Here is a 16696-nt window from a genome sequence, read left to right as displayed (position 1 = left end):
TTCCTTTGTTTTTCTTTAAATTTTTTATTGTTATGTTAATCACCATACATTACATCATTAGTTTTTGATGTAGTGTTCCATGATTCATTGTTTGTGCATAACACCCAGTGCTCCACGCAGAACGTGCCCTCTTTAATACCCATCACTAGGCTAACCCAGCCCCCCCCCCCCCCCCCCTAGAACCCTCGGTTTGTTTTTCAGAGTCCATCGTCTCTCATGGTTCGTCTCCCCCTCCGATTCCCCCCCTTCATTCTTCCCCTCCTGCTATCTTCTTCTTTTTTTTCTTCCTTAACATATATTGCATTATTTGTTTCAGAGGTACAGATCTGTGATTCAACAGTCTTGCACAATTCACAGTGCTCACCATAGCACATACCCTCCCCAATGTCTATCACCCAGCCACCCATCCCTCCCACACACCCCACTCCAGCAACAACCCTCAGTTTGTTTCCTGAGATTAAGAATTCCTCGTATCAGTGAGGTCAGATGATACACGTCTTTCTCTGATTGACTTATTTCACTCAGCATAACATTTTGATCTTTAAATGCTTTTCTGAAAAAGGTCTTATACACTGATAGTCCAAATCTCTTAACCTTCAGAGAGCAGAAGAGACAACCCTTTAGCCAGCCCTTGGCCTAATTCAGTTGAGTCCCAGAGCTGACATTATTTATTGAAACATAAGCAGTTGGTTGGATGAATGCCCAGGGGCCTTGGCATCCTAATAAATCAAATGATCCAGAAAACTGGTATTATATAAGACCTCCACTTGAACTGTCACTCCCCCCATACCCACTGGTAAATCCAAAAGACAAGGAGGTCCCTCATCCATTATAATGGAGAGCAAGGCCAGGCAGAATGAGGGGAGAGGGCCAGCCAGGCATGTCCAGTGGTAAGTGACATGGAGACCTTGTAATAATATCATGGTGGGAGTAGAAAAGACCCTCCCTCTGAAATGAGAAATGCTACTTAGATTACTTTTGGTGCAAACTTAACTTCTAGAATCCAGGCTGTTCCTTGGGTCCTTGCTCTGAAGCTTTAACAAAGCATATACCGTGGGGTCTGGCAGAGACAAGAATTTACATTTTTAATCAGGTTTTTATTTTCATTAGTTCTATCATTTTACTGAATGCCTTTATCCCTGTGGTTTGTTTTTCAAAAATCTGGTTATCTTACAGCCAGATATTTCTCAGAAATTTCCTCCTAGGAAAACTAAATCCTACTCGAGCATAATAAAGACATACAACCCCACCATCGAAAAATTCAGAATAAAGACAAAAACGCCTAATTGAATATTGACCAAACAAAGCTATCTTGTTTGTTCCTTACTTTAATATTCTTTCTTAAAGCAAACCTTTTCAGTCTGGCTTTTGTTCTCAGTTAGAAAGACCCACCAGCAAGATCAACAGGAAACTGGAAATGCTGCATTAAAATACTTAGATCATAAGGCTCCAAAAGTGAAACCACATCTGTCTCCCGATTTAGTATGGATACTTGGAGAGACCAATGGATGTTATAATCAATTATCACAATAGCAACACCAGCAAACAGCCAGTGAGTTACAGCTTGAATACATTCAAGATGGACTTCACCTCCATGATATTTAATTAAATGCTATGCATATAAATAATCTCACACATTCTAATTCCCTATTGCAGTCAGAGTAACCCTAGGCTTGCAGCCTCTTGCTCTGCTGCATGACTAGGTGTTGAACTGAAAACTGAGAGCACCTAATGAAAGGGTCAGGCCCAAAGGAAAAGCAAGCATTCTGAGCTGTCACTTCTATCATCTTCCTTGTGTCTCTGTGGATTTTATCCTTTTATAAACATAACGCTCCCTGTGCAGAACATTAGGACACAGAATGTTTCCCACACCATTTCAAAATTTTAAGCCACTGAAAATGCAATAGCTGGCAAGTTATGGTCTTCTTGATTGAAATTCAAATGCTGGTGGAATAAATTTGATGTTGGGAAAGGTTGGGATATGGAGGTAAGAAGAGAGACCAAGAGAGAAAGAGGTCCCTGTATTGTCATATTTGGCTTTAAAAAGATCCTCCAAGGTGTGTCCTCACATATTATTGGGGGTCCTGACCAGAATACCTAGCCTACCCATCACCACTTAAAAGGGAAACTGCCCTGCCTTGCTGCCTTGCATTGAGAGCACCAGGGAGGCTGCTCTCACACCTGTGATCCATGCTCCCCGCTGCCCACACTTGGACTGTGGTTCCTGGACCAGGGTAGCCAACCTCTAAAAGGACAAGGGCCTGTGTGGGAGCCTAGCGTAGAAATGACTTCCAGAGCATGGAAGTGCTGAGCAACTCAGATTGTGCAGTAGAAGTAAATGCAGAAAGGTCATGAGGTCAAGAAGCGATAAGGGTCCAGAGAGCCAGAGTCATGAAGGATTCAAATGTCTGAGTAAGCAGAAGCTACACAACAGAGCAGGTCAGAGAGCCAGTCCTTAGGATGAGGGACAGAATGAGAAGACACCAAAATGTGGTAATAATTGGAAAGGCACATTAAAGGCAGCGTAGTAGAGAGAAGATCCAAATTCTCCTGCTTTACAAGGGGCTGGAATCCCAGTAGGCCTTAGTTCCAGTCTCAAAGAGACCTGGTTAAATCAAGTTCTGTTCTGCCAGGAGGCCTGCTTTCTACACTGTCTGATAGCTGAGAAGCTTTCTTTTACCCATGTATAAAAGCTAAGACACAGATAAGTTAGGCTAATGTTCTTCTGGTGGGCATATTAAAGTCTCCTTATGTGACAAGCATCAAGGACAGTACAGGAACACTTGAGATGAATTTACTTTCAACCGTCAAGTGCAATAGAACTGTTACCCATCAGCATCTTGAGATGAAGGCAAAAAAAAAAAATTAAAAAAGGATAATTAAAACCAGCCTTTCAAATAAGCATCATTGCAAATGATGCATCTAAAAAACACTGCAGTATTGCCAAACTTGGTGAAATCCATTTCCATTTTGTTGCAGTGTGTGTCACGCAGAGATTGCTGAAACCAACAAAATGAAGAGCATTAATAATTGGTATTAATAGCTTGTATAAATTAATTTGCTCATTTGCCTAAAAGAAAATTAGCCAAACAATTAATTTATATGGAAGCCCCACACGCTGCATAATATACAGCATATACTGCTTATTGTTTTCAAAAATGAAAACAAGCATTTGAAGTTTGAGGAAATCTAACCAGTCAATGAAAACTGAGAATCCCTTTGCCAATAAAATGAAACCAAAACCAATCTGATGGGGGAACAGAAAGAACATCTTAGTGACTTAAAAACCACAGAAAATATAAAGAGTAGTGTATAGAATATAACTGAATAACTTAAAATGGAGATAACTAAGTCCATATTTGTTTGCAGCACTTGCTGCCTACCAATACTTAAGAGTCATAACTTGATCCCCCTGCCATGCCTAGCAGGAGGAGGGATAAGTAATAAGCACAAATGGGACATCAAATGCTGGTAATATGAAGTACTTTGTGAAAAGTATTTCATGGATTCATTTCAACAGGTATTTATTGTTGGGCCAACCATGGTTAGCCTGCCGTTGGCCCTAGTATAGGAATCAACGTTGGGCATGGTGAGAGGGGCAGGAAGCTGAGGACCTTCTGTGTCCATTTTTTAAAAATTTTTTTATTGTTATGTTAATCACCATACATTACATCATTAGTTGTGGATGTAGTGTTCCATGATTCATTGTTTACATATTAACACTCAGTGCTCCATTCAGTACGTGCCCTCTTTAACGCCCATCACCAGGCTAACCCATCCCCCCACCCCCCTCCCCTCTAGAACACTCAGTTTGTTTCTCAGAGTCCATCGTCTCTCATGGTTCGTCTCCCCGTCCGACTTACTTCCCTTCATTCTTCCCCTCCTGCTATCTTCTTCTTTTTCTTTTTTCTTAACATATGTTGCATTATTTGTTTCAGAGGTACAGATCTGTGATCCATTTTTTTGCTTATAATCATATCTCTTGTCACACACCCAGGCCACATTCAGTTCTTTTAAGAGCTAAGTTAGAAGCTTTGAGGAGTGCTGGGCTCTAGGTTTCTTTCTCTATTCCTCCTCTCTTCTTACCTGTTCATTTTTATTAAGGATTCTACCAGAGGTTGGTTTCCACCTGCTCCCAACAAAGGACAAATACATCAAAAGTTGGATATGATATCAGAGTCTTAGAAATTTATCATAAAAATCTAGCAGGACTTTAGTCTCATGGAGCAAAACAAGGGGTGGGAAGAATCTGATTCTTAAATGGGATAACATATTAGATTGCAATGCCATTTCCTACTCCTGTCTTATAATAAATAACTCACCTTCACACCTATTGACCCACACAATATCACCCACTCATCCTCGGTCAGAGAGAACCACAGGGAGTAAGAGCCATCCTCACTCAACCACCTGATCCCAAGTATGTTTAGGATGTCAGGGCCCACATCATTCAGACTCTGACGCTCCTCGAGCTGAACTCTCCAAACAGAGCTGCAATGGCTAAAGCTCCCCAAGTGTATGTACCCTGTCAGGTCAGGTGCCACTGAACCCCAGCACAGATTCCAAGAGAGCAAGTACTGTGAATCCCCTCCACACATGGGGTTTTCTGTGCAAATCTCAGATTGCATTTCCCTCAAGGTACTGCAGGCTGCTCTGAGTAAAAGAGGTAAGTGCTTATTAGGATTCTGCACATGCGCCCCAAGAGCTGCACGCCACATTCCCCAGTGCTGTCCTTGCATCGTTAGCACATACACGCATCCACGTCTGACAAGGGACACCCAAGCACTTCAGGTAATTTTGTTTCCCGAGCAAGTGATATTGAAATGGGGAAGGCTTGGCCTTGCCCCTTGCCTTGCTCCAAAAGTAGATAAAATCTAGCATTCTTGCCTTTAAAAAAAAAAAAAATCAGTCGAGAAAGCTTTACCTCAAACTACTTGACTGTTTTCTCCCTAACCATGAACTCTTAAGTTTTTACCATGTTCCTTTGTTTGCACTATGTGCTTCATTATCTTAATCATGGATTATCTTTCCACTTAATTAAACTCGCTTTTCACTTTGAAACTTTGCATTAAAAAGAAAAATACAGATGTCATGTAGTATTATTTTACTAATCTATTATATCAATCAAATAATTACTCCTGCCCCCAGGTAGTTAAAGATGAGACATTGTTGATCAAAATCTCTCTCTTATCTTTCTTCAGATTCCATTTTAAAGCCAAGTAAGTATAAAAGACCCAGATTGCGAACATTGCTGAAAAACATCTTCCAAAATCAATGTCGGACATTTGCATTTCTGATTAATTGCAAGAAAAGATCCACCAAAAGAAATGCAGGCTTATATAAGGGAGGCAAAGCACTGTGTTCTTCCTTTACTTTTCAACTCAGTTATATCTTCATGTTCCTTTGTTGGATAACATATGGAAGGACTTTCCTTGAGAATCTGACCACATCCTGACAAAAGGCCTCTTCAGTCCACTAATGAATTCTAGTTTAATTAGTTAACATGAAGATAAATTAATATTCAAGACCATCTCTAACTCAAGATTGATTTCATAATAAGTCTTAAAAATTTAGAAATAACAAATGACTACTTCACATAATTCTTCACAGGGCATAAAGAAAGAGAAAAAAACAAGAAAACATGATCCTCAGAAAACACTGTCTTCTTGATTGATTTAGAGTTGAGTCCTGAGGAGCAAGGAGCAGTAGGCCCCCCAGACCTAAAGGAAAATGCCATGAGTGGGATTAAAATTCATTCAGGACACTGAGTAGGTCAACAAACATAAGAACAATACCAAAGAAAAAGTATTTGAAGCTACACCCTTTTAAGGTGGGTTTCTCAATTTTCTGCTTCTGCTCACCAAAGGATATTGGAAAGAGATCTGTACAGGACAGAGCCCAAAATCTTGGAGAAATGGGTGTTTCTGAAGGGTTCAAGGTTCTTGCACTGAAAACACATTCATTAAGTCCCGAGGATAATCCACACATTTTAGAAGTCTTGGCTTACCCATTCCCATGTTCTGCAGCTTTCCCCCTCATATTTCTCTACATTTGCAAAGTACCATTGACTAAACAAAGTGTGTTCTATGGAGCCCAGATGCTCAAGGAAGAAAAGCTTCTCTCATAAAACAGTTCAGGATGTGTTGCAAACCCTCTCCACTACTTGCAGATTTACAATGTACATTAATCAAAACTGCGATGAAAATTGCAGTAGGTAGGGAAGCTTCTCTGTCTGACCTTCTTCTAGCTGGCCGTGCGGTTAGGACAAGTCTGCACAGCTCTGGAGGCTCAGCTCTCTCATCTCTGACATGATAGCATTTTCTCAACCACCTTAACAGCTGCCTCCAGACATAGGCTGATTGTGGGACTCCGGAGCAGACATTTCTGGCTGCCCACCCAGATCCATTTCTTCCTTCCTCCTTTTAAGCTCCTATTTTGTTTAGATAGCTACCCTCTGCCATGCACTACACAGGCCTCAGGGGCCACTGAGCTCCCTTTAGCTGAACTAAGCCAAGAGTGACCATATCTTGCTTGTGATTTGCTGGCAGCCTGGGTGAAGACCATCTTCTCTTCTTGGAAGGTGTCTAGTAGTATCCCTCTGTCTGTTCCCCTGGACACTAGGTGGGCTGTATGGAACAGTTAGAGGACAGGAGGGAGGTGAGAGTTAAAACAACAGCAGATAATGGAGCTAGAACTGTTGGCTTAAGTCCACTCTGAAACCCCACTCTTCCTCTAAACTTCAGTTGTGTGAGCCAATACATTTATTTATGACCATTTGATTGGGACTCTCTGTCAGTTGTAGTTAAAGTCATCCTGATGGATATGGCATTCTATAAAAGCTACACACTTTGGGGACCCTCAACATCCTTATCAGAATCTGTCTCTAGGACTCACTTACCCTGTGTTGCTTATCCTCTTTTGAAGAATGCTTGCACTGGATTTGATTTTTAATCTTTAGCCACTGTGGATGAGCTCACCTTGCCCTTTACTTTGCATTGCTTCTTCCTGCCTCATTCAACGGTCAGAAGCCTGGACACCCTGCTTGCATGAAAGAGGCCCCAGGTTTCCCAGAGCTCCCACTCATCCCAGCCTCCCAGGACCATTCCCAGCATGGCAGCTCTGCCAAACCACAGTGTCTTCCAAGTACTACCAGCCCCTGGGCTGAGACCAATTTTCCTAGATCAAAAAAGTGCAAGTATGGAGGTTTTTAGGAGTTGTGCTGTGCTCTCAGCTTAAGCCTTAGTTATTGTTTCTAAAATGATGCCCTCAGATGACCAGTATCCGAATCACCAGTCTCATGATCAAATGCTTGTTAGAAATGCAGGTTCCCAGACTTGCTGAGTAGTATTCCTGGGTTCACACCCTAACCCATGGTTATCTCCCACATTCTGCATTAGTCAGCTTGCAGCCTCAGCATCTGATGAAACAGAGGCCACAGCAGTGAGAGCAGGGGTGGGGGAAGGAGACAGAATTAGGAGTTGAAGGGAGAACCCGGAAGTGTGATGGGAAGGTGCTGAATGGTTTTGGATGCACAGAGTGGAACTGTGCCTGGAGAAGATGCAAATTACAACAGCCATTTGCCTCCCAGCTTCCATAACTTTAACCTTCCTGTATGCTCTACCAGCTTTTGCTTCTGGCGTGATTTGCACCCAGACATACCCAGCGTCACAATGTATCCCTCCATAAATCATAGAGTTGATGGCAAAGAACTAGGTGAAGAATAAAATGTCCAAGACCGAAAGGTCAGAGCAAAGTTTTATAAAATGGCAATCTACATGTCACAAAAGTTTTGCATAAGAGTTAGTACTTTCACAAATGTGAAATATATTTTCCCAGTCCACAGCACACCTCATTTCCCAAGTCCGTGCCATTTCATAGTGCTCATTTCATGCTTTGTGTGGCTTTATGAGTTCTTTCCCAGTGAAAAAGAGAAGATCACCCACTTCCTTCCCTTTTCTTATGAAATATATTTACACAGTGACTGACACAACAGAATGCAGATTATATGGAGAATGAACCTATAACTTCTGACTGCCAACTTCACTCAGAATTGGCTTTAGGAATACTTTAGACACAGCTGGAAAAAGTGTTCAGCACCATTTTTTCTTTTCAGAAAATGATGGAAGGGAATTTGAAGCTTATTCTAGACTCTATTTATTCTGGAATCTATTCAAAATAGACCTTTGGCAGTTCACTCTCTCAGACCCTCTGCATACTTAGAATTAATCCTCTTTTCTCTTTTATAACAAACCTACATCCTCTCTCCTGCCCCTACTACTCAAATTCTCACTGGATATTTTTTGTTTTAAAGATTTTTTGAGAGAGAGGGGGAGGAAGAGAGAGAGAGGAATGAGCCGAGGAGGGGCGGGGAGGAAGGGGCAGAGGGAAAGAATCTCAGGCAAACTCACCACTAAGCAGGGAGCCCTATACGGGGGTTCAATCTCATGACCCTGAGATCATGACCTGAGCTAAAATCAAGAGTTGGTGGTGAACCAACTGAGCCACCCAGGTGCCCCCTCATTGGATATTTTGACACCAAAGTCTTTTTCAATTTCTTTTTCTTTTTTTTTTTTTTTAATTTATTTATTTGAGAGAGAGACAGACAGAGACAGCAAGCAAGGAGGAGAGTGAGAAGCCGGCTCTCCGCTGAGCAGGGAGCCCAGTGTGGGACTCGATCCCAGGACCCTGGGATCATGACTGGAGCTGAAGGCAGATGCGCAACCGACTGAGCCACCCAGGCGTCCCTCTTTTTCAATTTCTTGATCACAAGGGGCAAATCAGTCCGAGGTCTGGGACACTTAGCCACCATTCCAGAGCCCTTTGCAATGGTCTAAAAAATTCATGTAATGGACTCCAATGCCGGACTGATTTCTTGGATTCTAGTTTTTAAATTACATTGGAAACACCAGAGTCAATTTATAATACACAGGGCTTTCATGTTGGAACTCAAAAGTCAGGTGTTAGCATCTGGGCCTTCTGATCACCCATGTCACTTCTGTTTCTATTCTCTAGGTTAGTAGTTCTCAAAGTGGCTGTGTATCAGAATCACTGGAGGAGTTTTTTCAAAATAGATTTTCTGACTCAAGTATAACATAAAAAATCAGGTGTTTGTTTGTTTGTTTGTTTTGTTTTGTTTTGCAAGCTCCCTGAGTGAATTTCATGCAACCACCCAAGTACCCATTACTGAAGACATTTAGGAAGCACTTTTCTGGCCCTAGTGGTTCTTGTATGTGCATCAGAAACACCTGGAGGCCTAATTAAACTACAGACTGAACCCTCAGAGTTTCTGATTCAATAGGTCTGGGATGGAGTCTGAGAATTGTGCATTTCTTTCAAGTTTCAGGTGATACTGATGCCGGTCTGGGGACCACACTTCGAGAACCACAGCTCTAACCCAGGTTACTTGTACATGTGTTTATTATTCATTAGGTTTTTTATTATGTAGCCAAGAACTGGGCTTCACAGGAAGGAATTATCCTTTCAGATCAAGGGTAACACACCCAGCTGAACATCATAATCACCCAGGAGCTTTTATTTTCTTTAATTTAACATTCAATTATTGGGATTAGGCTTATGCTTCACCTCAGATCTACTGAATCAACATCTCCAGGATGCCCTGGTAATTTGTATTGTTTTGAAGTTACCCAGAAGGTTCTGATTACAAGGATTTGAAAACATTGCCTTAGATGAGACAGACTTGTGAGTTTATGAATAACTTATACTAAAAATTATCTGAAATTCAATTTTAATAGGGCATCCCATATTTTCAGTTGTGCATCTGGCACCCCTACTCAGCTGTATTTGTGAACAGTTTATTTCCTCTGTGTGTTCCCTCTTTTGCTCAACACAGCCCTATTTTAAATGCTCAAGGGGGTTGTGGTAAGGAGTGAAATCCATGCAAACATGATGTCAGGGTGAAGAAGAGAAAATTAAGATGTTTCCTCAGGAAAGAAACACACACACACACACACACACACACACACACACACACACGAAATTTCATTAATCTAGACAGCAGAAACAAAATCAGAAAGAAAAAAAACTACTGTCTGCTAATGTTTTTTTACCAGACGATTCATCAGTTATATGGTCAAAAGAAACCCATGGGGAATAAAAAGACACCAAAGTTGCTATTAAAATGTTTCAAGTGAAGCCATATATAATTAATTTCAAACAAGCATAAGCTATGAGAACTCAAATACTTCAAGGTGCTGAGTGAAAGGAGGGATAAATCTACATCAAGCTTCAAAACTGTTGCTTCCAGGTGAGTCTAAGATTAAGACAGAGACAGGGAGATAATGATGTCTGCTCCCTCCCTGTTTTATTGGAAGCTAAAGAACCTTAAGAGGAGATGCTCCCAGGGCATCAAGGACGAGAAGAAACAAATATACAGCCCAGCACCTGACATCAGCACATAACAACTAAGAAACTGAATCGAATGAGTGGAACAAAATCAAAACAGAGAAGAAAAATTCACTGATGCAGAAGACAAAGAATATAAAGGAAGTTATTTGGCAAACCACCACACAGGGTGCATAACCACTGAGTACCACAGTCCCTCCAAAGCAAGCAGGTTTCTCTTAATGTTCTTCTGCCATTTCATAGGTTAGGCACCAGCAAACTTCCACTGTAAAGGACAAGATGAATCTTTCAGACTTTATAGACCATACACTCTCTGTCGCATCTTCTCATCCTTGCTGTTGTGGGAAAGCAGCCATAGACACTCTGTAAATGAAGACATGGCTGTGTTCCAATAAAACCTTATTCACAAAAATACATGGTTGCTGTGGACTGAATGCTCGTGTCCCTTCAAAATTCATATGTTGAAACTTCAATTCCCAATTTGATGGTATTTGTATGTGTGGTCTTTGGGAGTTAATTAAATCATGAAGGTGGAGTGGTCATGAATGGGACCAGAGCCCTTATAAGGGAGTAAAGAGACCAGTCTCTCTCTGCCCTGTATAAATATAAGTAGATGGTGGTCTGCAAACCAGGAGGGCCCTCACCAGATCTCTGATCTGCTGGCACCTTAATCTTGGACTTCTCAACCCCTAGAACTGTAAGGATTAAATGTTTTTAAGCCACATAATCAATAGTGTATTTGTTACAGAAATCCAGCAGACTAAAAGTGGTAGGACATGTTTGGTTCATGGACCATAGTTTGCTGACTCCCACCATAGGTGAGCCCACATAGCAAGGATAGCATCATTAATGGATTCTATGGAGCACCCAGTGTTCTGATGGTGGATGCTCAGTTAAAAAACAAAAAACTCCATCTACTCATCACCATACATAAAAGGGCAGAGTGTTTGAAGGTCACCCTATCTGTAAAGGCAGGAAATCAGGATTCTGGAAACAGAAAGAAGTTGCTGAGACTGTTAAAAAAGGCAAAGACGAGACAAAGGAACCAAACATTTTAGCATGTTTTTAGAAAGGTCACTTGGTGGCCCTGACATTCAGAGAAAACTTGACCGTATGGGGGAGGGGCCCTCTTGCCAGTTTCTTTGAAGTTAAGCTGCTACTGGGGAGGGTGCATCATAGGAGGAGGTGTCATCCTTCTGCATCAGGAAGGCTTCCTGATCTTCTCAATTCACTAATTTGCATTTAACATCCCAAGAAGTGTCCTTTCCAAAAAGAGAAAGCTAGGTCACTTTGGGCATGGAAGTTTATAATTTAAGCCAGAACATATCACCTATGGTGCATGGAAACATAACTTCAGTGACCTCCTTTATGACACTGGTAAATGTTTTATCCAAGGTCGCCAGGTCAATCAAGAAACACATACAAGCATGGATTCTACACTGTATAATTTAAAAGCTTTATTTCCCCCCACATGAGCAAATGGGTTTCATATTAGTTCAACTGGAAGTTTTCTTCCTATAGCTAGTGGCCTTTCTCATTGACTATGTCATTGGTGGGGAAATTGCTTTCTCACAGGGGAAGGGTAAGATTTCATAGAGACACTGAGCTAATCACACACAGCAACGTGAGGGTCTGACCCAGCAGCTTCCGAAAGAGTCTTGAGGTCGACGTGTCCCTTCAGCTAACGGCCTGGGCAGTCAGAAACACCACAGGCTTACCGCCACGCGCCCGTTGCAGATGCTGGGCAGGCTCCTCCCTGCGGAAGTGACAAAATGCAGGCCCTCTGGCCAGGAAGCCTGTGGCGATCCTCTCAGTTCCTGCCATGTCCCCTTCCCTCAATCCTGTGGCCTGATGCAGGAGTGTTTTAGCTCAGCAAACAACTGGCTTCTGCTTTGGGGTCCAAGGTGCACTCTCCAAGTGCGAGACTGGTCTTCGCTCAAATGTTGTGTTCACACAGTTCGTGGCCGGTGCTTCATGGGGCAGTTTCTCCCTCTCCTAGGAACAGTGGCCTCATATCAGCAGAAGCACGAAGACCCAGGCAAGCACTGGTAGGCAGAGTGTGGGGGCACCACTGCCAGATGTTCTCTGCGCGTGCATCACGGCGAAGACCGCATTCGTGTGGTTGGTGGGTAACTCTACATTACAGATCATACCTTCACAGCAAGACCTACACTCCTGTCACAAAGGCAAGAGGAGAGGGGAAAGAGGGTGAGTGATGGGAAGGAGAGGGAAGGGTGAAGCAAAGAGCCACAAAATCAAGCTTCTTCAGCACTGAGATTAGGTAGAATTAGAGTTAACCAACTCAGGGTGCCTGGGTGGCTCAGATGGTTGAGCGTCTGCTTTTGGCTCAGGTCGTGGTCCCGGGGTCCTGGGATCGAGCCCCACATCGGGCTCCTGGCTCAGTGGGGAGCCTGCTTCCCCCCTCCCTCTGCTTCTCCCCCTGCTCATGCTCTCTATGACTGTGTCTCAAATGAATAAATAAATAAATAAAAATCTTTAGAGTTAACCAGCTCATCCAGTCTACGAGACACTCAGGCCCCCTGAGTACCTTCTCCCCCACCCCCGACTGACCCGGAAGTAAGGACTATCTTGACAGTCTTTTCATTTAACAGTGATTTATCTGCAGCAAGCCAAGTATAAGCAAGGAAAAGAAGAGGAAGGGAAACTGAATAAGACTGCTTGATTGAGTCAACAAATCTAAGGTTTGTAAGGAGAAACACTGAAACAAAAATGAAAGCTAGGAACCTTTTGGATTGCTCATTGATTTTCTTTCTCGGTACTACTTGTTAGGGGATAATAATGACTCTCTATTGTCTATCCTAGCACCTGATTCCTATTGTTACAGCAGCAATGGCTTGCTAATTATGGCTGCTGGGTGGTTGAAAAAGGCTTGTCCCCTCACAGCACAAGATGTTTTTCAGGGGAGGCAATCTCCTGTCATAATACCTGGAACAATGCTTCAACCTGATAAACCTAGCTAGCCATTCATAGAGGCGTCCAGGCTGGCTAGCTAAGAAAAGGGCAGCGACTCAGAAGTACCTTTATTGGCAGCTTTCAACCCTGGCTGCACGTGAGAATCTCCTTGGGGAGCTTTAAAAAAAGGAAAGATGCTGATGCCTAAGACTCCACCCTGAAGTTCTGTTTCAGCTGATCTGGGATGTTCCCCCCCCACCCCACCCCCGACAATGAACATAGCTATGAAAGCTCCCCAGGTGACTCTCCTATGGAGCCAGAGCAGAAAGCCACTGGTGTCAGAACCACTTTCTGTACACATAAACTAAATCAAATTCTTAAAATCTCATGTAATTCACACACTTTTCAAGTAATTTTTTTTCACAAACACTTCAGAATTCCAGGCATATAAAAGAGGAAAACGGCTCATTTAGAATGAGAAAATCGAGATCAGGTGATCTAAAATCTATCCATAGTTCATCCTATTAAACAGATTCTTTCAGACTCTCACTTTCTCATCTAAGCAGAGGTGGGGGTGACACCAGGACTCCCCCATTTCCCTCTTTCCACCTTCCAGCTTCACCGGCCAGTGTGCCCCGTGATACCTGGCCATAGAGAAAATACATGAGCTGGGCTCTGTAGTGTTTGCCATTCTCTCATGGGTGGTTTGGTCTTGGGCTTCCAGAGCCGACTTCAATCTACCTGAAGTCTGAGGTCCAGGGTGTAGCTGTGTGGTTTGGGAATTAGTATTTGTTTCCAGTGACATTATTTTTTTCTTGAAGGACGAAGAGTCTTCCACTTCTCTGTGGTCTCCGTTGCATCCCTGTCAGGGAGTGTTTCCGCAAAGAGTAAACATGTACACAAATCTCACTTATCCTTCCTGCCTTTCCATAATGTATAACTACCCATCAGTAACAAACCTCAGGAGAGTAACTTTATACACACACACACACTCCTTACTGTATGTTCAGAATCTCGGCTGTGGTGGCAGCCAACAAAATGACATTCACTTCTGGAGGCACATTTTTTGGTAATGGATGTACTTCTTCCATGACTGGTAAAGTGGTGAACTGTCAGACAGTACTGTGTATCTAGGCAGGAAGAAAAAAAAAAAAAAAAGGCAACCACACGTTTCACATTGCAAAAGAGAGGCTCAACATTCACTTCAGACAGGACTAAAATTCAGGACAATCCTTAGGTTTCTAGGCAAGAGGTTTAATGGCAGGAGTGGACACCTATCCTTTGGTGCCCTCTAAAGCTGACCTTAGGTCTGCTATTTCATATCAAAGTGCCTGTATCTCTGTCTCCCTCCCTCTGAAGCATGGGTTCTAGGACTCTATGGAATGAAAGGTGTAAATGTAAAATGCAATGGGTTAGAGCACTTCTTGGTGTATTATTCAGCATTTGTTTCTTGTCTACTAAGAGATATGTGGTAAATGAAAAGCAGGTGCTTTAAAGTATACATCAAGACCACCTTCCTGATGCACGCAGTTCTTACGCACGCTCTAATCCTCCCATAGTGTTTGACTTTTCCTGAGTATTCCCATTTTTCTCCCCTTTCTTAACTCTAACTGTCTCTGTCCCCTCCCTGCCACACAGCTCGCTCATTTCTACAACTTTCCATATGGCTTTAAGCACTCACGTTTTACTACTTTTAAAGAAAGTGATTTCATTCAATATCCAAGGAACTTCTGCTTTAGTTTTGCATCTCTCTATAGTGATCTCAGGCCAGTGCAATGCTCCTTAGTTTATTGAGAATGGACTAGAGCAGCAATCCCATAAAATGGGAGGAAAACTTATTTAATACGGAGAACCCTTGGCTTCACAGAACTGCCTCAGTTACAAGTGAGCCCCATTAGGTCCTTTAAGCTCACTTACTTTTGAATAAAATGATGTTGACAAGTATGCTGACATTTTGATAAGGTTGTTGTAAACTTCAAATAATATTAACACATACTGAGGGGATACCACCAGCTAGGCACTCTAGCATGTATTCACTCAGTCAACCCTTACAATAAGGCTTAAGACAAGTCTTATTAATATCATTTTACAGATCAAGAAAAACAAAGGCACAGTGTCTTGCCCATGGTTACATTAGGTAGAAGGTGGTGGAAGGTAGGATTCTAACCTGGGCAGTTTTCTAGGGTTTGTACTCTTCACCAGAACACTATTCTGCCTCTCGGCATACTTAGTACTAAATCAGATGATGGTGTAGGGCACTTGACACAAGTAGTTGACTTCCACATTCGGAAGGAAAAGGAACGACTATAATGTTTTGGAAAGGCATTTCAACTTAGACTTCAAACAAAGGGGAGCTGAAAACTGGTAGCTGTGTGTGTTCCTATAAAATGTCACCCGTGCTAAAGCAGCCCTGGAAAGTCAGAACAGAAGCCAGGGTAAATAAAACAAGACATGTCATTCTTGTCATATCCTGTTACACAGAGAACCGCTCTTCACAACACTGACAGACCACAGAAGGAAAACTCGAAGGGGAAAGGAAACCTGAGATGACAAAGAACAATAGCTGTGAGCCTGTTCACCCTAAGAAATGGTTGACTATCACTCTCCTAAATAGTGGCAAATTGTACAAAATTACACCCTCAGTTAGAATTCCAGATGGTTAGTATCTTTGGGGCTTGACTGGAGTACAGTCAAGAATGTTCCATCATGCACACTGGAATGAGGGGGTTATTCCATGGCAAGCTCTTAAAGAGTCAGGTGTGCAGGGGGGACCTGGAAGAGCTCGCGGGCTTCACCTCTCCCATCTCTGACATTTTCTTGGTGGTAGAAAGCTGCAGGATTCCTCTTTTGTCCATCCGTTTCAACAGACGTGAAATTCTAAAACCCCAAATATCCATGCACGTTCCCATTAAAAATGGCTTTGATTAATAAATGACAATTTGAAGTGTTACACACAGACCTAGTGGGAACAGTGTTTTGATGTAATTCAAAATAATATAGTCTGTGAAGTTAAAACACAAGAATGGACATCAATGCCCCAATTGACTATGGTCTTAATTCTTAGCACCGAATGTTTCAGAGGAATTTAAAGCAAACAGGGAAAGAACGATACCCACCCTTCTGAAGTAAGGTAATAAAGAAAGCATTGGCCAACTTTGAAAACTATGAAGTAACGAAGATATATTTCTGTGCAAAATGTAGAAACACATCTCCAAATGCATAACATATGTACATGTACGCAGAAGCACATACCCAATTTAGGGTCACTTTACAGAAATGTAAAAGAACGTCAAGAAAAAATTATAATAATTACTTTTGAAAAGAAATCATGACAAATACTGCCAAGTAGATGTCACAACCATTTGTGCTAATTTACAGCATCAGATTCGCAGGCCCCATAGAGGTCTGCCGTGTGGACTAT

At 42.3% G+C, this 16696-nt stretch overlaps 1 protein-coding gene across 16 annotated transcripts in view; it reads right to left on the bottom strand.

The window, feature by feature from the left end:
* Positions 1 to 16696, bottom strand: part of LYPD6B (LY6/PLAUR domain containing 6B) — a 213725-nt gene that overhangs the window by 26894 nt on the left and 170135 nt on the right. For 8 of the 16 annotated variants that reach the window (XM_027590060.2, XM_027590061.2, XM_027590064.2 and 5 more), the window contains 2 exons: positions 14275 to 14405; positions 11686 to 12537 (listed from right to left, as the gene is read on the bottom strand). In XM_027590060.2, the coding sequence (XP_027445861.1) occupies positions 12373 to 12537; positions 14275 to 14405 (296 nt within the window). In that variant the 3' untranslated portion in view covers positions 11686 to 12372. Of the gene's footprint in view, positions 1 to 11682; positions 12538 to 14016; positions 14138 to 14274; positions 14406 to 16696 lie in introns of those variants that run through there. The other 8 variants (XM_027590074.2, XM_027590072.2, XM_027590073.2 and 5 more) reach the window with 4 other exon arrangements.

This window comes from Zalophus californianus, chromosome 3, assembly GCF_009762305.2.
Source record: "Zalophus californianus isolate mZalCal1 chromosome 3, mZalCal1.pri.v2, whole genome shotgun sequence".
NCBI classification, from domain to species: domain Eukaryota; kingdom Metazoa; phylum Chordata; class Mammalia; order Carnivora; family Otariidae; genus Zalophus; species Zalophus californianus.
The sequence above is the reverse complement of the archived record's forward strand: the minus strand, read 5'-3'. Positions and strand labels throughout refer to the sequence as shown.